Raw genomic sequence first — 26,474 nt, forward strand, 5'->3', positions numbered from 1 at the left:
ATAAATTTACCATATAGAAATTAAGCACGTAAGAGGATTATTAAACTTCCATGTATAGTGCATTATGCAGGTTAATTGGAAATTTGGAGGAAATGAGCTTTACTGTAAAGATTTTTCTAAAATTTTCTTGCTAGTTTTCCCTGTAAGTTAATAGTTTAAACATCATTTAGCCAAAATATGTTACTACTAAAAGTGACTGTTCTAAGGCTGTTTGTATAAAAGTATTAAATATATGTTCTTTTTCTCAAGGCTAAGTAGTAAATAAGTAGAGTTTTTGTTTTTGTTTTATGCTTTTGTTATTTGATTAGTTAAAAGAATTTTTTTCAAAGTATTCAGTCAAGTATCTGTACTGACCAGAAGAGGAATTTCATCCTTTGCTTTCTATTTATTACTTTGAACATTGCACTTTAAAAGTGACTTATAATTGTAGACTGACAAATTTGTGTTTTCTTCAAACAGATGAAAACTTTATTCTCAAACATGACAGAGCGTTCCTTTTGTCAATGGCAAATCGAGGGAAACATACCAATGGTTCCCAGTTTTTCATGTGAGTAGGCATAATTCAGAGATGAGCTTTTTCTAAACAGAGAAGCGCCGTTCATGAGAAAGATGGTATCGTTAAACCAAGTTTAATGCTAGATTCTGTCAACTTGGGTTTTATTATGTTATAGTAATTGGTAAGCTCTAACAGCCACAGTGGTAAGCGTATATCCTGGATTTGAAGAATGGTACTTAAAAGGCGTAACTTAAAAGATGTAAATTATTTTCAGAATATGTTGTCATCTTAAGAAAAGAAATTGGCTTTGACTCTTAACAAATTTGGGGGCTCAGATTACCAAATCTGGATTGGAACATAAACCCTTGATGAACATTTAAAACTTGTCCATGACTAGGACTGGATGTGCCCTTGGCATGGAAAGCAGTTGGTTTGAGTAAACCATAGTATGGTTGCTTTTTCTCTAACTGTTGTTCTTTGAACCAGTTTGAGAGAGGTGCCATTGTTTTCTGACATTGTATAGAGATAAATGATTTGGTGTTAAGCCAGCATTGTTAACAATCTTAAACTTTGTGAGACCTCTATGCATAATTGAGTTAACCCAATGTTGCTATCATTTCCACCAAAGTTTATGATATTATCACTTAGAAAACTTCAGAATGCTGAATTTGATGTTTAAAAAACAAACAGCTTTACGTGTATGTGTATACACAACCAAAACCTTACTTATTTCTCATCTGAAAGACTTTCGGCATACTTTTAGTTATATTCTTATCTAAAGCTACTCCAAAACCTATTTTTATTATAATCCCATGATATAAGATATGAAAGATAATTGGCTAGCATGGAGTTTAATGCTTTTGATTGGAAGTAAATCTCTGCAGTTATGCTATGTATATTGGAGAAATATTTTTCCATGGTTTACCAGAAAAAAATTTTGTCATCTTTCTGAATGGATGAGTATGAATGGCGCTTCCCTGTCTTTAAAGGAGTAAATTATTCATATAAAATAAATCTCACACTTTAAGTTTGTGTGAAAAACAGATTCCAACATGATCTGATAAAGTTCAGATAAGGGGCATTCTGTTCCTAAGAATGTCCTAAAAATGGAAAGCTGGTAGAAGATGATAATGCTTGGAGTTGTGCAGGAAAAAAAGAAGGCCTAAAACAGTTATTCCTGTGTCTTGTTTTGATCCCATAGAGTATTAGTTATTACACTACTTTACTAGAGTATTTTTCGATTCTTAACCTCCTTGAGGGCCAAAAAAAAGTAGGGGGAAATATTTTGAAAAACTTGTTGTAGAAGCTGTTTACTCTTTGATTGAGGTTTCCCATTTCCATTTTTAAGCTTATCTGAACTGTGTACATGATAAACTAATGATTCATTGGTCAAAAAGCTACCATCTGAGGGCTCTAAAGTTTCTTTTAGGTTTCCTTTTTTATATCAGTACATTTAAATTTTTATTTATCAGGTAGCAGCAGCTTCTTCCCATTGTTATATACTAATTAGCTTATTTAGAAAACGTTAGAGTTAAAACCCGTGCACCTACATACATTAGTTAAAATCCAGTATATGAGAGTCTCTCTTCAGAAAATTTAGAATATCTTGTTTTTTTGTTATTTAGTACTTGCTTAAGTCTTTTCTAGAAATGTTTAGTATCAAATAAAATTAAAGCCATGTCTGTTTTCTACGTAGCTTAATTTTACATTAGACTATTTTTTGACACGGAATACCAAATTAAAATTTTAACACCTGTAAATCAGTATTAAATTTTTTAACCTTGTTTTCATAATTAACTGATTGTAGATGGCACTAAAATCACTGTGAACTTGTGATTGAAAGAAAATTTTCTACTTTTAGTTTGAAATTTACTTCTGGAAATGAATTTTCAGTTAAAAGCAATCTTGGAAGTAAACATTTTTGCACTCACAAAAAATCCTTCTCTCTCTCTTTTTTTTTTTAAGAAGTTTTTATGTGTGTGCTTTTTTTAATGTGAGCTAAAAGTACCAATTCCTCAGGGGTTGCAGGATAAAATAAAACTAATGTTCACTTTGCTAAACAAAATGTTTCTTTGCTTTTATAGAAGGGATAGGTAAAATGGAGATGGTGGCCCATGAAAGAAATATCTTTGAAAGTCTATGTCTTACAAGCCCAAATCCTTTTGGAATTGGAAGTAGTAAAAAAGTATAATGTACTATCTTCAAATTGTATAGATGACCACAGATAATCAGTCGCTCTGCAAGTTGAGGTTCCGAGGGTTGATGGTCACTGAGCTGTCTGATGGCTCCCCAGGGGTGGCTCCTGCGTTTCATCCTCCTCCCACAGCTCTTCCTGTGGCACCTTGAGCAGCAGTTCTGCAGCCTGAAAAAGAAAGGATAGTGTGAGAATGGATCATAAAATGCCAAGAATTGCCTTTATAGTTCCAGTTTTATAGGCTTAATAAGGACTTCTAACATATCCTTGCAAAATTGTACTTGTAGTTTATGTTATAAATCTGTTACCTTGTAATTCTAAAGAGTAAATTTGATGCAGTTAGTGTGGGTACTTGAACAAAATGTTCCTCAAGAATTCTTGAGCAATAACTATTGTGCTCAAGAATAACTATTGTCTTCATTACTTAAAACATTTAAAACCTCCCCTTCCTAAGGCATATACATCATCTTATTAAACATATTTTTGTATATATTGCTTTCTTTGGGTGGAAAAATTATATGTGTGATAAAAACCAGATAATCTTCCATAAAGCTATTTGTAATTTTTGCAGTAACTACTTATATCTACTACTATATTAGTCATAGTGATTTTGCTTTTAGGGGCCTAAATAGAAGAAAACTAATTGTTTTTGGAATAGTACTTCTCAGGAAACGTGAAAGGAGTGATATATGGCACTATCCCCGGGAATCACTGAGGAAGTAATGGTTTGTTCATGCTGAGCTATTTTTGAAGGAATTCAAAGAACTGGGACCAGAGTAGTAATAACCTGGTTAACTGGGTCCTTTTTATTATTATTTATTTTTTAGGCCAAAGACTAGGAAGAAGCCACAGTAAAAGCTATAGGATTATAAAGTCTTAGACTAGAAAAGAACTTAGAGATCCTTTGTTCTATAGATAATGGTGAGTAAGGAAGAAAAGACATACGCAGCCTAGGTTGTAGGAGTTTTACTCATAATCCTAAAGAAATTGATAGCTAGAAAGAGAATGCTGCACACTGTAAGCTACATAGGTTTATTGACCAGTCTGCTCTGAATTTATTTATTTATTTATTTATTTTATTTTACTTTATTCTACTCTACTTTATTTTATTTTTATTTTATTTTATTTTATTTACCTCGCCACGCGGCTTGTAGGATCTTAGCTCCCTGACCAGGGATTGAACCCACGTCCTCGGCAGTGAGAGCGCAGAGTCCTAACCACTGGACCATCGGGGAATTCCCCTGAATTTATTTTAATTTTAGTAAGTTTTAGACACCTCAAGCATTGCTGGAGAATAATATGACACATAGGAAAGCATTTTTCTTTTCCTTTGGCTGTCAGTCATGACAATCTATTAATTCTGACTCTGATTTTCATTGTCTTTATTTTCATTCATCAAAAGGATAAAGAAAATATTGCATAAAGTAGTCATTAAAAAGATTAGTTAGGTGATTTATAGCTTTGTGTTAAATACCTATTCTCTTGGTTAGAGCACTAACCTAGCTATCAGGAAGCCTTGTATCTAGTCTTGTATATACCTTGAGTTAGTTTTGTTTTTCCTTTTCTGTTTGTAAAGTATCTACCCCACTTTCAAATGTAAAGTAAACATTTTGGTGTGAAAATGCAGACATAAAAGGAAGAAAGTGTTTTGTAGGTTGATCCTAGGTTTCTGAATATGTGGCATGATTTATATGCAAATATTGTCTCTCCTAAAGGAAATAGTTGTAATTGCTTAATTTTCATCAGTCTGAAAGGTGCTGCAAAGAAACTCTGGCTCATCTTGCCTAAATCAGCTGCAGTCTCTTCATCGGCTGCTGTTAGAACATGTTGGAGTGGCGGTTGCTCTCATCTCCCTTGGCTTAGTCTATGCAGGCCTCATATCGCAACCAGGGAATGAAAAGACCCACAGAGCCTTGGAGAACAGGCTTTGTCGTTGGCCACTGTCAGTGGTCATGATAATTATAAAAATACAAGAAAATAAGATAATGTCAAAAACTCAAACTTTGAACTTTAAACAAAAAGTGTGTGTTAAATCTTAACAGTCATAAATAGGACTGTGGGAGGAAAACATAAGTTCTAGGATATATTCTATGTCATTTAAGAATGGCTACTTACCTGAATGGGAGAGAAGTGCTGATGGTTTCAGAGTAGCAGAGCAAGGGAAGTTGAGGGGTGGTTTGGTTTTAAGGGCTTTGTAAAGCTATATTGATATTTTTGGGTAGCAAAAGTAGATTTGGGGTAGAAATCTTTTTCCCTCCACATATTCATGAATTTGTGTGAGAAGAAATGCTAGTAAATGTTAATAACCTGAGAAGTTCTGGCTTTTTTCGTTACTTTTTTGGGGGTAATACCTTCATATGTTAATTTCAGGATTTTTTCATGAACAGATTTCACGACACTTAACCATAATCCATCGTCTCTGGATATCAAGTGTCATCCCTAACATCCAGTCTTAATATTACTTAGTGTTCGTGTGACATTTGTGGTAGCAACCTGGAAGGAATTTTGTATCTCATGGTGTTTGCTGTGTATTATGTTAATGTTAGTGCTGAATTTTTTAAAGCTGTTTTATTTTGGTGACTTATGGAACGATAGGTAGAGCACTGTAACGTGGCTTGGTTAGTTTCCATTGCCCTTACATGAGCTTTGTCACTCTGTACAATTTGGTGCCTCTTACAGGGGTGATAGTTTCAGGAATTGAAGGGAAAAATTGCATGTTAAAGCCTGCTTAAGACAGAAATAGGTTGTCTTTGTTTCCTTCTCTCATACTACTTTACAACTAGAGTCACTTTTTTTTTTTTTAACAACATTCATTGGAAACACCACATTATTTGAAACATTTTTTTTTGACAGTAATTCATGTATCAATGCCTTTATAAGAAATTAAAGCTATTTTTAAATATTTCAAGATTTCATATATCCAAAACCCCTATAAAGAATTTTGTCCACTGTATGTAATATAGGTTTTGGTCTGAATAGTAACAGATATGTTTAAAGTTTAATCAGATTAAAATTGGTCAGACAGTGTATATTCATTGAATAAAAAATTTTCATAATGGAGAAAATCAGAGATTAGACAGGAAAAGAAAGTACTGTGGCCAAGATTTGACAGCATACTTTTTCTTATACCTCTCTTGCCTTTTTATCCTTTGAGAAGATCCTTAAAATTCTAGGTATGCTTTATTATTATTATTATTATTATTATTATTATTATTATTTTCAGTTCCTTAACAACTATAAGAGTGTATGTAATGGCAGTGAACAGAAACTACAGTCTAAACATTTGGTCATTAACTCCTGATGGTAGTCTGTTTTGATGCGTGACCAAACGAGCTTTCAAATGTAGAAACATGAAAGGTACTTTAATTGTTTGAAGTGAATTAGTAAAAAAAGTTCCCTCAAATTTTGTTTTAAGTCTCTTAACTCAGTTCTTTCCATTGAAATTTTTGATTTCTACTGCTAGTAACTGCTCCTGGGCATTCAGATTTTTTATTTATGTATGTATTCAGGATACATTATTCTCTCTTTGAGAAGGATGTTAGTTGATGACTTAGCCAGTTTCTGTGATTTGTTAAGCGATATATAATGTTTTGTTTCTAGCTGTTATTCACACTCTGGTGTTACAATATTAGGGACCTGAGCAGATTCCCACTTCAACCACAATGCTTTTCTTAAACATAATTCATCTCTACATACATATCCTATGTGAAAGAAAATTTAGAGCCCTCCTTTTTTAAAAGCTTTCTTGCTTTGCATAAAACTTGAAAGTATTTAATTTCAAAGTTATATTGATATTAAAACATAGATTCAGTCTTGTCTTAAAAGTGTATTACAATTTATTTCTTGCCATTTTTGTGTAAAATTTACAGAAAGAGTGTTACACCGTGCGCTCCAAAGGTAATGTCTCATTACTCTAAGGCTCTCTCTTTTTCTTTCTTTGCCTTTATCTCTTTAATCCTATTGTTATGTGCATTGAACCATTTTAAGAAAAAAAACTTTCTGCTTGATCTGTGGCAGCAGTACATGTAAAACAAGTGTGTTTTATTGTTCATGGTTAATCCTGGGAAGTATAATTTTAATTTCAGTGGCTTGTTACCACCAAGTTCCCACACATCTTGGGGGGTGGGTTATATTGTATATAATGGTTTAGATCTCATTTCAGTACAGAACTGTTAATTTCTGTATAAGGCCGAAAGCTGCTTTGATAATGGTAAAAAAATATATATAGATTGTTTTTTGGAGTAACAGTGATAGTTTTCAGTTTCTAAGATTTACAAGGTTTAAATGAACCCTTGTGCATATATTTTTAAAGCAGATTCATAGGTGAGGGAAACTAGAAAATCAGTGTTTGAGTGACAGGAGAAAATGGAAATGTGAAAATATTGAAAGCTTTTCTAATTTAAAATGTTCTTGTGGTTGTTTCTCCTTTAGGTATGTTTTCATAAGCATGTATAAACTTACATATTTATGATAGTCTCTGGCCTTAAGGTCTTAACTTACCGAGCATATGTTACCACTCCCTGGGTCTTTACAGCTGTATAGTTTTGAAACATCAGTACAATTAAGAGTTGGCGGGATGAGATCTCTTTGCCCATTTTAGTAGAATTGAATGGCTTGGACCGAGCATATCATTTCCCCCTGCCCATCAGCCCAGTGCCAGCAAGCTTGCTTTACATTGGAATTTCTACTCTTAGAGTGTGGGCTGAGAACCCCAGGGGGCTTTTGTTAAGATACTTGCAGTATTCTTATTATGTAGTCTAACCCTATTAAAGCATAAATTTGTACTTCTGCATCCTGAATTGCAGATGCGAGTAATGGACTTAATTATTCCCACCAGTTTAGGCACAGTTGGCCAGGTGAAATTTGTCCTTGGAAGAATTGCTCTTGTCTTCATTTGTTTTCTTCACTACTGCACTAAAGGACCAAGTTTGTCTTCAGTTTTCATTTGAATTAAAAACAAAACTTGAATCTGTCCATAAAGGTTCTATCCTCAAATTGAGTTTCAAGTATTATGTTCCTCCATCACTGCAGTTAGCTCAGATGTTTTAATCTCACTGTTTGCTCCAAAGGTTTGCTCTGAGGTGGTTTTCATAGCACTCCTGTTAGCCAGGATGCAAATTGAATTGGGTTGTTTGTGTTTTAAGACGATCTGTAGGCTTTTCCCCATTACCAGAATATCTGAGAATTGTGAGAGAAAGGACAAAGGAAGAGGAATATATCTAATCAATAAATCATTGTTTTCACTACTGCATGTTTGAGACCCTTGATCCCTTATATTGTAGAACATTTTTACCTTTAAAATTTTTACCTCTTTCCATCTTTCATACAGTGGAATCACTGTCTAGCGTATGTACTAATTTCTTACTATCCTTACTGTGCTTGGTAAAGTTTTTTAATTATGGGAAGCACAATTCTATCTTAAAGTTCTTGTCCAAGGTAATTTCGGGATGCTAGTTTCATGATTTAAGCATCAGTGACTCACCAGTTCGCGAGATTTTCTTTTTCTTCTTTCTTTCTTCTGCCTGTTTTTATTCATTTTTATTGTTACATTGGCTTAAACTACCACTTCTCAATCATCTAAGGAAAATTTGAGACTAGTGGTTTTAAAACTCAAGATTCCCTTTAAAATTCTGGCACTTCTTGAGTTGATATTTTAATTTTTTAAAACTAAATTCTGTAGTGCTTTTACAGAACTGAATATTCTTAATGTAAGTATAAGTGTTACATTTCCTGGTAGAATAATGATTTTTAACATTGTTGTGAAGGTTAAAATTGTGTTTTACTGACTTACGTTTCTTCGAATTGCCTTAAAATGAGTATAAAAATTGGTAAGGGAGCTTCTAGTACAATTGACTGCCTTAACATGGCCTGATAATCCAGTGACCTTTCTCTCAAATACTATTTCTCTTTCTTATAAACTAAGATGTTTGTGATAGATACTTCTGAGTCTAGTTATCTGCTTTTGAATTTTTTCCCACTGTAATTCACGTAATCTGAAGATCTGTGAAAGTGTTATGGGAAAACTAGCTTGGGTTCAAAACATCTTAACCGAATATACCCCATAGACTTCCCAAGAATGACTGCCAGTTTGTGACTATAGAAGCAGCCGGTTGGGTGTTTTCTGGGCCATGGAAACTTAAAGTGTCTATGATGCCATGATTACTTAGTTTGCTGTCAGAGTGTTGGCAGATTGAAGGTTTGCTCCCTACTGCATTTTCAGAGTTGCTGTGAGTGGCAGAGGGTCACCTTAGGTGAAGGAAGAGGGACAGGAAGTTCTGAAAACAGGACTCCTGAGACCTGCCTAAAAGATGCAGACTGACTCAGTATGAAAAATAATGAATAGAAAAATTCATTTAAGTATGTGGGGCAAGTGTTAAGTGTTGGTCACACTTCTTTCCATAAGCAAATGGCTAGGTGTTTTTTATTCCTGTTTAATTATCTTGATAAATTTTGAGTTTGTTTTTGCTTTTGTTGTTGTTGTTGTTTTGGATTTGAGAATAACTTTAATTTTAATGTATATTTATGCTGTGTATTTCAAACCTATATCACATATATGTATACATATATAGTCTTCATGTTGGAGAGAGATATGAGTTTGTAATTCATTATAATCTTGAGGGTTTTTTTTTTAAATCAGTAAAATGACTACTGTTGCTGTTTTTAAGCTTATTAAGTTCAGGTGTGTATCATGTTTAACTTTTTCCCCTATCTTTTTATCTTTACCTCTTTGTTCTCTACATGCTGTGATTTAAACCCTTCCGCTCTGTTCACCTGAACACCTGGTTTTTGCCATCTTCTTTATGTTGATGTTTGTTACACAGTACCACGAAGCCTGCTCCACACCTGGATGGGTAAGAGTTATGTTCTTTTTATCTTGGAGAGGTGTTTGGGTGGCCAGTCCAAGACAGATTAGACCATGGGTGAACCCTCAAGGGGGTGCTCTTGATCTCTGGGTTAATCTCTCATAGCCGAGCTCTTCCTAAGGATCACAGGGTGCAGTGGTCTTGAGACCTCTCATGTCACTGAAGGGGTCTTTGCGTGGGTTCATGGGTGAACTTCTCAGGCATGCGCTCTTGAGTGACCCTGTAAGGATGGTGTCTGAGTATCAAGTGCAATCTGATTGTTATCAGACTCTTTACTCTAAAATAGTTAAGAACCACTGTTTTTAAGGCAGAAAACTAAGGCCCAGTTTGAGATTTTTTTTTTCCTTTTATGAAGCAGAAGTTCTCATTCCCTTCTAGTTGCTTCATACATCAAACACTTCGCTCTTATTTTCAGGTCTGTGGCTATGTCATTGATAACAGTTGTCTTGATTACTGCTCATGGCTTAATTATCGTCAAAACAATTTTTTCTTCAATTTGTATTGTAACAGGGTGCATGTTGTGTTTGGACTAGTTATTTCCGGTTTTGAAGTAATCGAACAAATTGAAAATCTGAAAACTGATGCTGCAAGTAGACCTTACGCAGATGTGCGAGTTATTGACTGTGGGGTGCTTGCCACGAAGTCGACAAAAGACGGTAAGAGTGTTTTGGGGGTAGAGGGAGCTAGGATACAGGTAACACATGTTGAAGACTGTAACTTAAAGATACCTCCTAGATTTCAGTAGCGGAAGAAACTCCTACGAGTAGTATAGCAATAGCCCTGATGCCTCTATATCATACCCTGTATCCAACCCATCAGGGAATCTTTTCAAATCTGACCTTTTCTTTTTACTTACCCTGCTGTCAGCGTGGTCCAAACCCAGGTATCTTTTACAAGATAGCAATAGCCTCATTACTGTTCACTTTGCCTCTGTCCTTGCTCCTCTGTAATCTTTTCTCAGCAATGATAGCTTCCTGACTGGTCTCCTTGCTTACACTCTTGACCCTCTACAGTCCTCAGCGGCAACCAGAGCCATCTTCTCCAAGGGCCCCCTCTCCATCAGCCAAAGCTAAAGTCTTTACAGTGGTCTGTAAGGGATTCTGGCTTTCTGCTGTTTCTCTAATCTCTCTTTCCCCTGATTCATTGTCTTGCCAGCCACGTTGACCTTTATTCAGACATGCCAAGCACTCAGGGACTTTGTGCTGGCTGTTCCTTCTCTCTGGAATATTCTTCGTTCAGATACCTGCGTGACCCCCTCCCTCACTTCCTTCAGGTCTCTGCTCAAATGTTATCTTAAACTACCTCGACTTTCCCTGTTCCCTTTACCCTGCCTTTACTTCCCCCTTCTTTTAGCATTTATCATTTGTCATATTATATAGTTGCTTATTTTCTTCTCTGACCCAACTAGAATATAGACTTCATGAAGGCTTTGTTACCTTACAATCTCACCAGCAAATTGTATTATCAACTTGAAAAAAAAGTTTATTTAAATTTTGTTTTTACGTAAAATAGATAGCTAGTGGGAAGCAGCCGCATAGCACAGGGAGATCAGCTCGGTGCTTTGTGACCACGTAGAGGGGTGGGATAGGGAGGGTGGGAGGGAGGGAGATGCAAGAGGGAAGCGATATGGGGACATATGTATATGTATAACTGATTCACTTCGTTATAAAGCAGAAACTGACACACCATTCATTGTAAAGCAATTATACTCTAATAAAGATGTTAAAAAAAACTAAAATTAAAAAAAGAATAAATAAATTTTGTTTTTAGTTTTCTTTATACAAAACATGTTTTACAATACTTGGTAATCATGTTTTTTACTCTGAAACATAGGCACTGAAGTCCAGTACTAATATTTTTGTTCATATTTCTTAAAAGTTTTTGAGAAAAAAAGGAAGAAACCAACTCATTCAGAAGTCTCGGATTCCTCTTCCAATTCCTCTTCCTCTTCAGAATCATCCTCAGAAAGTGAAATTGAACGTGAGAGAAGCAGAAGAAGGAAACATAAGAGGAGGCCAAAAGTTAAACATTCTAAGAAGAGACGAAAGGAAGCAAGCAGTTCAGAAGAGCCAAGGAATAAACATATAATAAGCCCAAAAGGGTAAGTGTGAAACAGCAAGGTAGTCTTACCTAAAAAACAAACACCTGGAATGGGGAAAGTATGTGTGATTCTGTAAACTTAGCTTTGTTACCTATTGTTGAAAAGGATAGCATTTTGTGGACTTTAAATTGAAATCTAGCAAATCAAGGGTAGCACAGATGTTTCATATCAAAGATTTATGCGTTTGCAGGTGAAAATAATCCCTGAAAGAAAAAAGGATCATTTGGCAATACTTACCAGAATTTTAGTACTGTGGCTTTTTCACTGCATCGATGTTTTATATGTTCTCTTTATGACAGTTGTGTAAACCTTTTTAGTGAGCTTTGTAAGGTATCAGTAGTTTTGCTGTTAATTATATTATTATATTATTTAATATTATTATAAAATGCAGACATTACACATCTTAATTGGTGATTCGGTTTGTTCTCTCTAAGTCACTCTGAGAGGAGTGATACCAATGAAAAAAGGTGTATCGATTCAAATGCTAAAAGGGAAAAGCCTGTGGTGCGCCCAGAAGAGATTCCTCCAGTGCCCGAGAACCGGTTTTTACTAAGAAGAGATATGCCTCTTGTCACGGTGGAGCCTGAACCGTAAGGATGATTAACCTACATGTTTTCATTTCTCTGACTGGTGATTCTATCAGCTCATTGCAGGTCCACACTCATTTATTGAGCGTGGCCCATAGAGCACTTTGAAATATACTGGAGGAGATATTGGATTCATAAATGACATGTACCCTACCTTTCAAAATTCACATTCTGCTAGTAGAAAGAGGGGGTTTGGCAAGTTGATCGGGGAGAAGTTCTTAGTGGAGATCTGGAAAGATTTCATTACCAATCTCATTTATTTGGCCTTTCATTAGAGGTGAGATTTTGGTTGTCAAAACAGAGGGTTAATTGAACTCTTCGGATCCAATCGAGTGATAAAACATACTCCAGTTTATAGTGCAAAATTGTTGCGTGATGACTGGGGATAAAATTGAGTCCCATATGTTACTGTTGTCAACTTGCTCAGTGATAAATCCTCTATACTGGAAAAGCTAACATGTAGCTTTAGATTTGGTCTCCAAAAATAGTAATTAATGTATTTTGTGTGTTAGACTTAAGTTTAGAATTGTTAAGGGAAATGTATGAATAGAAATACCATAAAGTGGTTGGTGTAATTGACAAGTTTCCTATGAAGAGTTAATATTGAAGCCTGAGAAGTTATGCACATGTCCCTGTTCACGATCAAGTCTCTACATGTGGTTATTGTTTCGTTCATTAGATATTTTAAAATTCTGTATTTTCTCATTTTAAAAAGCTATTATGGGGCTTCCCTGGTGGCGTAGTGGTTGGGAGTCTGCCTGCCAGTGTAGGGGACATGGGTTCGGGCCCTGGTCTGGGAGGATCCCACGTGCCGCGGAGCGGCTGGGGCCGTGAGCCACGACTGCTGAGCCTGTGCGTCTGGAGCCTGTGCTCTGCAATAAGAGAGGCCGCGATACTGAGAGGCCCGCGCACCGCGATGAGGAGTGGTCCCCGCTTGCCGCGGCTGGGGAGAGCCCTTGCGCGGAAACGAAGACCCAACACAGCCAAAAATAGATAAATTAATTAATTAATTAAAAAAAAAAAAGCTATTATGAAGTGGGATGTATCTTTGAACTAATAGCTTAACATACTGATGTTTTCATTTTTAAAAATTGAATGTTCTCTTTATGACAGTTGTGTAAACCTTTTTAGTGAGCTTTGTAAGGTATCAGTAGTTTTGCTGTTAATTATATTATTATTATATATAATATAATATATTGTGAACAAATTTTAGTGGGATCCTTCTTTCTGAAAATATAAGACACCATTCATTGATCAAATCCATTTGGTTTTCGGAAAGTAGGAAACTTGAAAGGTCAGTTTTAGTGTCATCTAGCGGGGGTTGGCAAACTATAGTCATCCATCGGCTAAATTCGGCCTATTGCCTGGTTTTGTACAGCCCATGAGCTAAACGTGGTTTTTATGTTTTTAAATGTTTGTGGAAAAAAATCAAAAGAAGAATAATATTTTGTGACATGTGAAAATTACATGAAATCCAAATTTCAGTGTCCATAAATAGAGTTTTACTGGAACACAGCCACATCCATTTGTTCACTGTTTTTCTTGGGCTGTTTTTGTGTTACAGCAGCAGAATCAAGGAGTTGCAGAGAGTTTGTATGGGGTGCACTCATCGCTTTACATGCTATTCAGTGCACTGCACATCACAGTGATGCAGTTATAACTCTCCAGTATTTCAGGTGCTACACATAAAATCCATCTGTGTGGAAAGATATTTTCAGAGATGGAGTATGTAAAAATCTCATTACAGATCAGCATTACCAGAAGAACAGTATTAACATTATCTGCTTTGATAGGGGATACTGAACCCTAATTAAATGAAGTGAAATGTTATTCTCCCTAAAAAAGAATTCCACTCCTCTCATTAGTAGATCTGTGTCACAAAAAATGATACTTTCGAATTTCATTGATAAAACATTTGTGAAAACTTGTTTTCTTTTTGTTACATAGTTATCTTAATTTTCTTCTTGGCCTAAAAATCCTAAAATATTTACTCTTGGACTCTCTTCTTAAGAAAAAGTTTGCCGACCCCTGTTATCTGGTATTTTTAAAGTAGTTTATACCAGTGTCTTGTATTTATGGTTGAATATTGCTGGTAAGTTTATTTGGTCATCACTCTTCTTTGGTTACATAACATCTTTGGAAGTTATATTCTGCAGAATTATTTTAAATCATAATTGGCAGGTAGTTTTGTCATACAAAGATAGCAAGTTGATCTATTTCATTAGAATGTTTGAGATGTGATCAGTTGTTTGGGAGCTAGAATTGTGTGCTAAGAATGCAAGGTATGCAAGGATAAGAAACGGGCTGTCAACCTTAGTGAGCTTGCCACCGTATTGAATTTACCAGCAGTTAAGCTCATTATCACTTATAATTCACTTAGCGAAAGCTGGGTTCCACACTTGCTCTAATTCATTTTTTCTCATCTTCAGCTGCACTTCAGAGTAATTTGGCAAGCTTTTAAAAATACCAGTTTCTGGGCCATACAGCAGATTAAATCAGAATGTTGTGGGGAGGAGATAGAGGGTGGCAGCATTGGATCAGCATCTAAAAGGTTCCCAGGTGAACATTAATTTGTGCCGAACACTTAATAGGCAAGTCATTTGGTTCAGTGCTTTTGTGCTTCATGAGGAAAACGAGGTTAACAATTGCCTGCCAAGAGTCCCTATTACATCTCTCATTGTGAGAATCAGATGATGTCATGAATATGAAATGACTGACGAGACTATAATATACTTTTTACTCAAGGTTTTCTTATAGTAATATTGTATGTTTATCTGGAGCCAGATTCCTGATTGGGAAAACCCTATAAAATGGTTATAAGAGTCAAGTTTCATTTCTTTCCGTGACCTTGGGCAACGTTTTTTTTTTTTTTTTTAATTTTTATGTATTTATTTATTTATTTATGGCTGTGTTGGGTCTTCGTTTCTGTGCGAGGGCTTTCTCCAGCCGTGGCAAGCGGGGTCCACTCCTCATCGCGGTGCGCGGGCCTCTCACTGTCGCGGCCTCTCCTGGTGCGGAGCACAGGCTCCAGACGCGCAGGCTCAGTAATTGTGGCTCACGGGCCCAGCCGCTCTGCGGCACGTGGGATCCTCCCAGACCAGGGCTCGAACCCGCGTCCCCTGCACTGGCAGGCAGACTCTCAACCACTGCGCCACCAGGGAAGCCCGGGCAGCATTTTTAACCTCTTAATCTTAAAATTCTTTGTCTTTAAAATGGAGATGATAATAGTACATACCTCATAGTGTCGTTACGAGAATTAAATGAACTAATGCCTCTAAAACACTTATTAACAACCAGCATTGAACAATCTGAAAAGGAAATTAAGAAAGTAATTCCATAAAATAACATCTAAAAGAATAAAATACTTAGGAATAAATTAAATCAAGGAGGTGAAAGACTTGTACAATGAAAACTATAGGTATATATCTAAAATACTGCTGAAAGAAATTAAAACCTAAATAAGTGGAAAGACATTCTATGTTCATGGATTGCAAGGCTTAATATTAAGATGTCAGTACTACTCAAAGTGAGCTATGGGTTCAGTCAAATTCCAGTAGACTTTGCAGAAATGGAAAAGTCAATGTCCAAGTTCGTATGGAGTTGCAAGGTGTCCCAAATAGCCAAAACAATCTTGAGGGAGAAAGACAAAGTTGGAGGACTCATATGTCCTGACTTCAGAATTTACTACAAAGCTGCAGTCATCAAAATAGTGTGGTATCTAATAAGAACCTGCTGTGTAAAAAAATAAAATAAAATTCAAAAAAAAAAAAAATAGTGTGGTACTGGCATAAGGATAGACACAGAGGCCAATGGAATAGAATTGAGAGTCCAGAAATAAACCCATACATCTATGGCCATTAGATTTTTTTTTTCCCAGTGTCATTTATTATATTGACCTCTGGTTAGTACCTCAGTGGCATGTGGATTAGGTGAGCAGTGTGAGTCTCCGAGAGGATGGGCATAGTGGACACACTGAGAACATCCAATATCTGGTCCCCCATGATTGAGGTTCAGACCCTGAAATATGGGACCTACTCAGGTCCGAGAGCCTCTGTAGCAGAAGAGAAAACTGGTGGTGGATCATGAAAACATTGGAGTATAGACCTATGTTATTTATCCTTCATATTATTGTTTTATTTTTAAAAATTGGCTCCCAGGTGTCTGGAGTCACCATTGGCTCAAATACTGGCTCAAACATTGTTGACTCATACAAAAATTCAGATTTTTGTCTTCTCTTGAGAAATTGAAGAATCCTCTAAAACATTGGTTCTATTTCACTGCAAGGCAAAAATTAGTGGCTACTCAGAGTGCTGTCCCTATTCATATCAATCTCTGCTGTCTCCTGACCAAGAGAAGTTGAAGTGTACCACTGGGCTTGAACTGTTATTCTTCAAGTGGAAGAATAATCAAGTGGAAAGTGAACTATTCTATTGTGTCCACTTCACTGATTTACATTACCTGCCTGTCAGCATTTGAGTTTGAGAACCCTGCTCTGGGGGGAAGCCCTTACTATATGCAAAGCACTGAACTAACAGTTTTTCATACATTATCTCTTTAATTCGTATAAAACCCTATGAGGTAAATTGAAGTGTTACCTCTGTTTTACAAGTGTGAAAGCTGAAGCTCAAAGAGCTAAATAACTGGCCCAAGATGATAAAAATTCTAATCTTTGATGCTGAGATTCAAACTTTGCATGGCCATTATATTTTAGATAAGGGTGCAAAGTCCATTCCATGGAGAAAGAATAGTCTCTTCAATAAATGGTGCTGAGACACCTGGATTTCCACATGCAAAAGAATGAGGTTGGACCCTACCTCACATCATATGCAAACATTAACTCAAAATGGGTCAATGACCTAAATATAAGAACTAAAACCATAAAACTCTTAGAAGAAAACATAGGGGTAAACCTTCATGAACTTAGGTTCAGCAGTGGATTCTTATATTTGACACCAAAAGCATGAGCAATATCAACAAAAAGACAACTCAGTTTAAAAATGGGCAAAGCACTTGAATAGACATTTCTCCAAAGAAGATATACAAATGGGGAACGAACATGTGAAAAGATACTTAATATCATTAGTCATTAGGAAAATGCAAATCAGACCCACAGTGAGATACTGTGTCTCACCTACTAGGACGGCTGTAATTTAAAACAAAACCCCAAAAAACTAGTGTTGGTGAGGATGTGGAGAAAATTGGAATCCTCATATATTGCTAGGAGGAGCCTAAAATGATGCAGGTGCTGTGGAAAACAGTTTGGTGGTTCCTCAAAAAGTTAAACATGGATTTACCATGTAACTCAGCATGTCTACTCCTAGGTACATATCCAAAAGAACTCAAAATAGATTCAAACAGATACTTGTACTCCAGGGTTCATTGCAGCATTACTCACAGTAACAAAAACGTGGAGACAACTCACGTGTCCACCAGCAGATGAATGGATAAACAAAATGTGGTGTATATATATATATATATATATATATATGTATATATATATATACAATGGAATGTTATTCAGCCATAAATTAGAGGTTACCAGAGGCTAAGGGAATGAGGGAAATGGAGAGGTATTGCTTAATAGGTAGAGTTTCGGGATGAGGTGATGAAGAAGTTTTGGAAAGATAGTAGTGATGGTTGCACAACGTTGTGAGTATAATTAATGCCACTGAATTGTACATTTAAAAATGGTTAAAATGGCCAATTTTATGTTATATATTTTTACCCAATAAAAAAAGTATGTTTAAAATGCTTATTAATATAATGCCTGACACATAGTAAGTCCTCAATAAAAGCTAGCCATTATGTTAATAATAACAGATACAAAACAAACTCAAGTATGAAAAGACTTCTAAGGCATGGAGGACTGTAGCTGCCATAAAAACTGTACTCTTAGAATTACCCATAAGATAAAGTAGCAGATTCAGAGCATTGAAGGAGGGGCAGCTTATAGTAAAGTGGGGTAGACAAACAAACTATCAAAAATATAAAATAAGGGACTTCCCTGGTAGTCCAGTGGGTAGGACTCTGTGCTCCCAGTGCAGGGGACCTGGGTTCAATCCCTGGTTAGGGAGCTAGATCCCACACGCATGCCGCAACTGGGAGCCCGCATGCCACAAGTAAAGAGCCCGCATGCCGCAACTAAAAGATCCCCCATGCCGCAAGTAAAGATCCACGTGCCACAACTAATACCCAGCACAGCCGAGATAAATAAAATAAATAAATAAATAATTTAAAATATATATATAAAATAAAATTTAAAACTGTTAAAAACACTTGAGCATTAGAGTCAACAATACCTCAGGATTCCCTAAGAACATTACTGTTTTGACAAGAGACATCTAAAAAAGGTTTTTTTTGAAAGTAGTTCTGTACTTTAAAAGATAGATACTAGTATCGTGTATTTCTACTCAGTTGGGTTACTTTTTTTTTAAGTTTTGGTATTTAAAGGATTTGCTTAGAAAATTAGGTTATGTGGAGTGCCTCATTCTACAAAAGTGTTGAATCTAAATGAAGTGTTTTTGTATGATAGGAACATAAATTCTGCATTTAAACACTGAGAAAACTGCCTAGCATTTGCTTTTTTTTAATTTTCAATCTTCTTTTCCAGGAAGATTCCTGATATTACACCCATTGTAAGTGATCAGAAACCATCTGTATCAAAGTCTGGACGGAAGATTAAAGGAAGGGGCACAATTGTATGTGTGTTAAAACTGGACTTTTTTTCAAATTACTTATCTTAAGCGGTAAAATGTTTTTACCTATAGGCAAAATCCTAGCTTTAATCTTAGGTATAGTCCAAAATCTGTCCAAGGAGCTAGCTGTATTCTATATAGTTATGGGAAGGCACTGCTGTTAGATTAGTGTTTACTGCTGTGTTTGAATGGGTTTGAATATGAAATGAATGTGAAATAATCAGTATGCTGAGAAATGTTAGTATATTGAATAATCTAGGCTAATGAATATAACCATTAGGACTTCAAAGAGGAAATTTTTGTGTGTGATTACAGGTGAATCTCCAGCTTTCCCATTTTTTTTAGTTTGACACGACTTCATACCATCTTCTTGGTACTTCAATCGTTATTGCCTTTGAATGGCGTCAGAGATTGGGTCTTATACCTACCTCTGTCCTATAGGCGATTACAATTAAGAGATACTTTGAGGATAATTATTCCTAACTTTGTTTTTAAAGCGCTATCACACACCTCCAAGATCAAGATCCTGTTCCGAATCAGATGATGATGATAGCAGTGAAACTCCTCCTCACTGGAAAGAAGAAATGCAGAGATTAAGAGCATATAGACCGCCTAGTGGAGAAAAATGGAGTAAAGGAGATAAGTAAGTATAAGTACAATCCTGTGTCCTCTATGTTTTAAGTCTTAAGGGGATAGAGACATATTTCTGGACTTTTCACTAAATATTTACCTTTAGAATTAGACTGTGACCAAAGAGAATACATTTGGGAATGCTTGGTGAAATGGGAGGAGGGCTGCTTGACTTTGGGTGCGCTTAAATCAAAATTCTGTTTTCCCTCACAAGACTATAACCCTCCTGAATTTCTTAAAGATTTCTTGTTCAATTTTAGAAATAATCAGGACTTAAAAAAAAAAATTATATAGCAGATTCTTTCCTAGCCTGTTCTCATAGTCACTAATGAATAAATGGGTGGATAGGGAAATCTGTACCCAGTGTGTGTGTTAACTTCTGACCCCAGGGACTTTTGTTTCTTCAGAAGTGTATCCATCTCCTGTCTTCAGTGACACTCCACAGTGCAGTATCTATTTTAGAAATGGGGCTGGCCCCAGAATAGCTAGTGCAAAATATACCAATGGGACCGTGTGTAATTGTTCATGGTAGAATTCTGTTTTTCTCTGTGGGCATCCAGCAGAATGGTTCGAAGTTAGAAGAGGGAGGAAAAGGTGTGCGTCTGCTGTGTGGAAGTGGTGTAGACACAGTGGCACTGAGAACTCTCAGTTTTGAGCCCTGTCATTACCACTGAGATATTGTAAAGTCTGCATCTATTTTCATGTACTTTTCCCCTAATTTCTGTACTAAGTAGTTTAACTAAAACCTTAGGGGAAAGTTGTTGATTACCTCTGTGAGGCTGAGATAAAAACAGTAGTCATGTTTTTAAGGAATTCCCGGGAATTCCTTCTCGGGAATTCCCTGGTGGTCCAGTGGTTAGGACTCGGGAGTTTTCCCTGCTGGTGCCCGGGTTCGATCCCTGGTTGGGGAACTAAGATCCCACAAGCCGTGCAGCCAAAAAAGAAAAAGAGGCTTCGCCTAAAGTTCAGGCAGTTATCCTGTATCTGCAGAGAATTAACAGAATTGTTTGGGAACTTGATTTGATTCTCCCTCAGAAATTATTCCTGGAGGCAGAGTGTTACTGAGTGGATGATAGCCAGGAATTCAGTAGGTCAGCAGTGCTTTTGTGATTGCTGTAGTTGGTTTGCTTGTCAAAACTATTTTCCTATCAAATTTGAAAATTCTTAGCTTGGCTCTGAAAAAAATCCTTCCGTAATTCTGATAGTAGTGATCTCTTTGAAATTACAAGGTCGGGACCAGGCCTGTCAGCTGTTGGTTTATCCTTCCTACGTGTGCTTAAAGTGTTGACAGAGTCAGTGCTTGGTTGTTAACTAAGCTTTTGCTGATGCATTTGTATTGACAACAAATGTGTTTTAATTTTAAAGCATAGAAAACATGCTTGTAAATAATTGCATGCATATTATGTCCTTTTCTATAGGTTAAGTGACCCCTGTTCAAGCCGATGGGATGAAAGAAGCTTGTCCCAGAGATCCCGATCGTGGTCCTATAATGGATATTATTCAGATCTAAGTACAGCAAGACACTCTGATGGTCACCATAAAAAACGCAGAAAAGAGAAAAAGGTTAAGCATAAAAAGAAAGCTAAAAAGCAGAAACATTGCAGAAGGCACAAACAGACTAAGAAGAGAAGGATTATTGTACCATCTGACATAGAATCCTTAAAATCTTCCACCCGAAGAGTGAAATCCTCATGTGATAGAGAAAGGAGATCTCGTTCTTCCTCACTGTCATCTCATCAGTCGTCCAAGAGGGACTGGTCTAAATCTGATAAGGATGACCAGAGCTCTTCAACCCATTCCAGCAGAGACTCATACAGATCAAAATCTCACTCACAGTCTTATTCTAGAGGAAGCTCAAGATCAAGGACTCCATCAAAATCCTCATCACATTCTCGAAGTAGATCAAAGTCCAGATCTAGTTCTAAGTCAGGGCACCAAAGAACAGCATCAAAATCACCACGAGGAACAGCCTCTCAGTTAAGTGAAAATAAACCTGTTAAAACAGAACCTTTAAGAGCAACAGTGACACAAAATGAAAATGTTTTAGTACAACCAGTGGTGGCGGAAAATATTGCTGTAATACCACTGAGTGACAGCCCCCCTCCTTCAAGGTGGAAGCCTGGACAGAAGCCCTGGAAGCCCTCTTATGAACGAATTCAGGAAATGAAAGCTAAAACAACCCATTTGCTGCCCATCCAAAGCACTTATGGTTTAGCAAATGTTAAAGAGACTGGTAGTTCATCATCCTACCATAAAAGAGAAAAAAATTCAGAAAGTGATCGGAGCGCTTATTCAAAATACAGTGATAGAAGTTCAGAAAGTTCACCAAGGTCAAGGAGTAGATCTTCTAGGAGTAGATCTTATTCCAGGTCATACACAAGGTCTCGAAGTTTAGCTAGTTCACATTCAAGGTCTAGGTCTCCCTCATCTAGATCTCATTCACGAAATAAATACAGTGACCGCTCACGGTGCAGTAGATCATTTTCATACTCTTCTGTTAGCAGTGATGATGGAAGACGAGGCAAGAGAAAATTTAGATCCAATGGGAAAAAAAATAACACCTCAAATAAAAGGCACAGCAGCAGCTCTGAAAAGACACTTCGTAATAAATATGTCAAAGGCAGAGACAAGTCTTCATGTCATAGAAAGTACAGTGAAAGCAGGTCATCTTTAGATTATTCTTCAGACAGTGAACAGTCAAGTGTTCGGGTTACACAGTCAGCCCAGGAAAAAGAGAAGCAAGTCCAAATGGACATGAATAATAAACAAGAGAAAAACAGAGATGAAGAGAAATCTAAGCCTGAACGGGAATGCTCTCATTCAAAAAAAAGAACTTTGAAAGAAATTCCTTCCGATCACTTTAGAAATGCCAGTAAGCCCAAAAGGAAGAATTATGCTGGGAGTAAATGGGACTCTGAGTCAAATTCTGAACAAGATGTAACTAAAAACAGTAAAAATAATTCCCGGCCATCTTCTGATAAGGAGGAAGGTGAAGCCACTTCAGATTCAGAGTCAGAGTTGGGTGAAATTCACATCAAAGCCAAACCAGCAGCTAAGTCTTCAGCAAATACTTTACTGCCTGATGGTAATAGTGCCTGGAAATCAAGCAAACAGCGGTCATCAACCTCTGATTCTGAGGGGTTCTATTCCAATTCAGAAAACAGTAGAGGAAAACCACACAGGCATAAACACAGCTCAAAGGAGCATCTTAAAAGGGAACATACCAAAAAAGCAAAAGAGAAATTGAAAGGGAAAAAAGATAAAAAACACAAGGCTCCAAAACGAAAACAAGCATTTCACTGGCAGCCTCCACTAGAATTTGGTGAAGAGGAGGAGGAGGAGATTAATGAAAAGCAAGTTACTCAGGAAGCAAAAGAGAAAAAACAACTTTCTGAAAACAGTGAAGCCGTAAAAGAAAGTATTCCCCAAACTGAGAAGCCCTGTGAAGATGGCAACCTTTCAGGTAAACATAATCCAATAACGGTTTCATCAGATACTGATCAGCCTACTAAAGATGATAGTAAGCTCAGTGTGTCTCCCGCAGCTTTAAACACTGAGGAAAATGTAGTCAGTTCTCCCCCGAACATTCAGCATATTGAAGAGAGCATCCCAAGCGGAGTGGAGGATATGCTTCAAACAGATGACAACATGGAGATTTGCACTCCTGATAGGAGTTCCCCAGCAAAGGCCGAGGGGGCTTCCCCTCTAGGAAATTCAAGGCTTGACACCCCGGATATAAGCATTGTTCTGAAGCAGGATATGCCAACAGAGCATCCTGAGGCAGAGTTGGGAAAACAGGAAAGCAGCATGTCAGATAGCAAAACGGTGGGTGAGGTGGGAAAACAGGACAGCAGCTCCGCCAGCTTGGCCACTGCTGTAGAAAGCACTGTGAAGAGAGAGGTGGCTGAGAAAAGCCAGACCAGCCTCATGGATAATAAGTGGAAGCCCCTGCAAGGTGTGGGGAACCTGGCAGCACCATCTGCTACGACATCAAGTGCTGTGGAAGTTAAGGCACTGACTACTGTGCCCGAAATGAAACCACAAGGCTTGAGAATAGAAATTAAAAGCAAAAATAAAGTTCGGCCTGGGTCTCTCTTTGATGAAGTAAGAAAGACAGCACGCTTAAACCGGAGGCCAAGAAATCAGGAGAGTTCGAGTGATGAGCAGACACCTAGTCGGGATGGTGACAGCCAGTCCAGGAGTCCAAGTAGATCTCGAAGTAAATCTGAGACCAAATCAAGGCACAGAACAAGGTCTGTCTCCTACAGTCACTCAAGAAGTCGATCGAGAAGTTCCACCTCATCTTATCGGTGAGCATTATTCTCTTTTCCTTTTTTTCTCCCAAGGAGAGTCTCTTATTGTTTTGCTTGGAAGAACCTCAGAGTTAGGGACAAGATCACTATTTCCCAGTATCTGGGAGGGAATAAGGAGAAAGCTTGTGCTGTGTGACTCACAGAGCAGACTGAAGACACAGGGAGTGGAGATTTCAGGGGAAGAAATTTGGGCTCAGGGTAAAATAACTATTGCTGTCAATTAAAGCTCCATGGCAATTGCAGTGAGTTGCCGTGATAGGTGGCAAGTTCTCCATTTTTAAAGGAGTGAGGCCGCTCTCTCTGCTGTTAGTGATGCCTTAGAAGGGAATCTTGCATTTACAGAATATGTAGGATTTAGAGATCAGTAATCTAACCCTCCATTTTATACAAGTGGAGGGTGAGGGCCAGAGAGGCAAAGTTAGCTGCCGAGGACATGCATCTAGTTGATCTTTATTCAAGGGGCCGGAAATGGTAAAAATGATCATCTTAAGATTGATTGGTTGATTTTGGGTTCAGGTTACGTCTAACTTTTGTCATCAGCATAGACTGGCTAATGCAGAGAATGAGCATTTTTAAAACTAAAAAAAATTGGTGATGGTGGTATGAAGTTAATAAGTAATTTGTATTCTTTTCTTTTCCTTGTAAATGTTTCATGGTTTTGCCTCACTGCCTCTGACTCATATCCTTTATTACGTTGTGCTTGACTTTCATCACTTGAACTTAAAATGCAGTAAGAATCTTTAACTTTTTTTCTTCCTAGTTATCTATCAGTCATTTTCTTCCCTTACCCAGACTTCTTTAAAAATAGGAGCCAACATTTACCATCTACAATAACCATCTCCCATTTACTCTTCAGTTGCTTGCTGTTTGTATTCTGTGCCTTCCCTCCCCCATCTCACTCAGCTGACTAAGATTTTCAGGTACTTCCGCATGGCCAGTGCCAGGGCAGGTTTTCAGTCCCTTCAGTCCTTCTAGAAGCCCTCTGCTAGCTCTCCTCATTCCCTCTCAGACCATTCCATGCTTGAGTTGTTGGCGTCTCTACCTCCTCCTGCTCTGACTCCCAGCAAGGCCCAGAGAGCTGGTGAATCCTGGCCTTTTCTCTCCGGGTTCATATTCTAGATGAAGGTGCCTGTTGAGCTACTCCAGCCTCCTGTCTGCTCGGTGTGTACTTACTGTTTACGCTCCGACAGCTCTGAGCTGTTGGTGACGCTGGCCACTCTCATCCACCTTCCTACCCCTGCCTTTGGAGTGGGTGGTATTTCATTTCATAAATGAAGACAGTGAGGCATAGAAACGCTAAGAAATTTGCTCTTAAGTTGGACAGCTCACAGGTGGTAGACTGAGATAGCTAAACTTTGCCTCCCTGTTTCGGTTACTTACGTGGGCCTGACTTCCCTTCTGGCCTGCAAACTCAGTGAAGTCAGGGGCTGTTTGCTACTCCTCTTTCATTCACCTAACAGAGTCGCTCTATAATTGTTTGTTGAGTAAATGACTAGGATCTTATGAGAACAGAATGTGTCTTTGCAAATAAACTGCATCTGTCTTCCAGAGCATAAGTACGTACTGAATAAAACCTATGAAGATATTACCTGAGTAGCACATACACAGGGGTATTGTTCAGTTCCTGAATGGCAGGCATAAACTAGGGGAAGCAGGGTGGGGGCAAAATTGCATTAAGCTTCTTGTTTGTTTTATTAAATATTAAATAGGTATAAATTTTTTTTAATGATTAAGGTATAAAAAATAATTTTAAATGGTATCTAGCTTTAAAAATAGAGCTTTGACATACCTAATGTAGTCCTACCCGATGCTACCCTACTTTCTCTCTTCTAGAGTTAAACATTATTCTAAACTTCTATTATAATTTTGTTGTTTTTCTTTGTAGTTTTACTATAAATGTTTCTATCTATATATAATGTTGCTTTTGCTTGTTTTCAAACAAAATCCTTTTTTATATGTATAGATATTCTACGTTTGCCTTTTTCACTCAACATTATGTTCCCAAGAGTTACCTCTTCTGATACATGCAGCTGTAGTTCATTTTCCTACTTTAGAATATTTCAGTTTATATCTGTGTTAATTTTTTTTAACCCATTCTACTGTTAATGGAGATTTGGATTGTTTCCTCTTCTGGTATTACAGATAGGGCTCCTATGAACATACCTGTATCAGCCTTTTCTGTTTTCTCTTTATTTCATTCTGTTCAGTTTAAACCCTCATTAGCCGTCTCTGTGATACCCGCTGTGAGGAGTTCGTGAGGGACCTTTCCAGAGACCTTTCCTCTTGTTGGGTTTTCCCCCTCCTGCCCTACTAGTAATTAATTTTAACAGCATAATGAGTTAGCATGATTTATATTTTTCCCACTCTTACTTGTAGATCAAGAAGCTACTCCAGAAGTCGGAGCAGAGGGTGGTACAGCAGAGGCCGCACAAGAAGCCGCAGCAGTTCCTACCGCAGTTACAAGAGTCATAGGTGAGCTTGTGAATCCTGTCCTACTGTGTGGTCTCCATCTGTCTTCTTTTGAAGGCCTGCCCTGCACAGGCAAAGTGGGGTAGCTGTTGAAAAGGATCTTGTCATCGCTGAATATCAGACAGG

At 37.3% G+C, this 26,474-nt stretch overlaps 1 protein-coding gene across 11 annotated transcripts in view; it reads left to right on the plus strand.

The window, feature by feature from the left end:
- Nucleotides 1-26,474, plus strand: part of NKTR (natural killer cell triggering receptor) — a 48,143-nt gene that overhangs the window by 17,561 nt on the left and 4,108 nt on the right. For 7 of the 11 annotated variants that reach the window (XM_068557506.1, XM_068557508.1, XM_068557509.1 and 4 more), the window contains 9 exons: nt 460-547; nt 9,512-9,541; nt 10,064-10,209; nt 11,432-11,654; nt 12,089-12,244; nt 18,852-18,939; nt 19,434-19,579; nt 20,985-23,876; nt 26,256-26,351. In XM_068557506.1, coding sequence (XP_068413607.1) covers nt 460-547; nt 9,512-9,541; nt 10,064-10,209; nt 11,432-11,654; nt 12,089-12,244; nt 18,852-18,939; nt 19,434-19,579; nt 20,985-23,876; nt 26,256-26,351 — 3,865 coding nt within the window. Of the gene's footprint in view, nt 1-459; nt 548-6,559; nt 6,588-9,511; nt 9,542-10,063; nt 10,210-11,431; nt 11,659-12,088; nt 12,245-18,851; nt 18,940-19,433; nt 19,580-20,984; nt 23,877-26,255; nt 26,352-26,474 lie in introns of those variants that run through there. The other 4 variants (XR_011075639.1, XR_011075640.1, XM_068557514.1 and 1 more) reach the window with 3 other exon arrangements.

The sequence above is a fragment of the Eschrichtius robustus genome, chromosome 12 (genome assembly GCF_028021215.1).
Source record: "Eschrichtius robustus isolate mEscRob2 chromosome 12, mEscRob2.pri, whole genome shotgun sequence".
Classification (NCBI taxonomy): Eukaryota; Metazoa; Chordata; class Mammalia; order Artiodactyla; family Eschrichtiidae; genus Eschrichtius; species Eschrichtius robustus.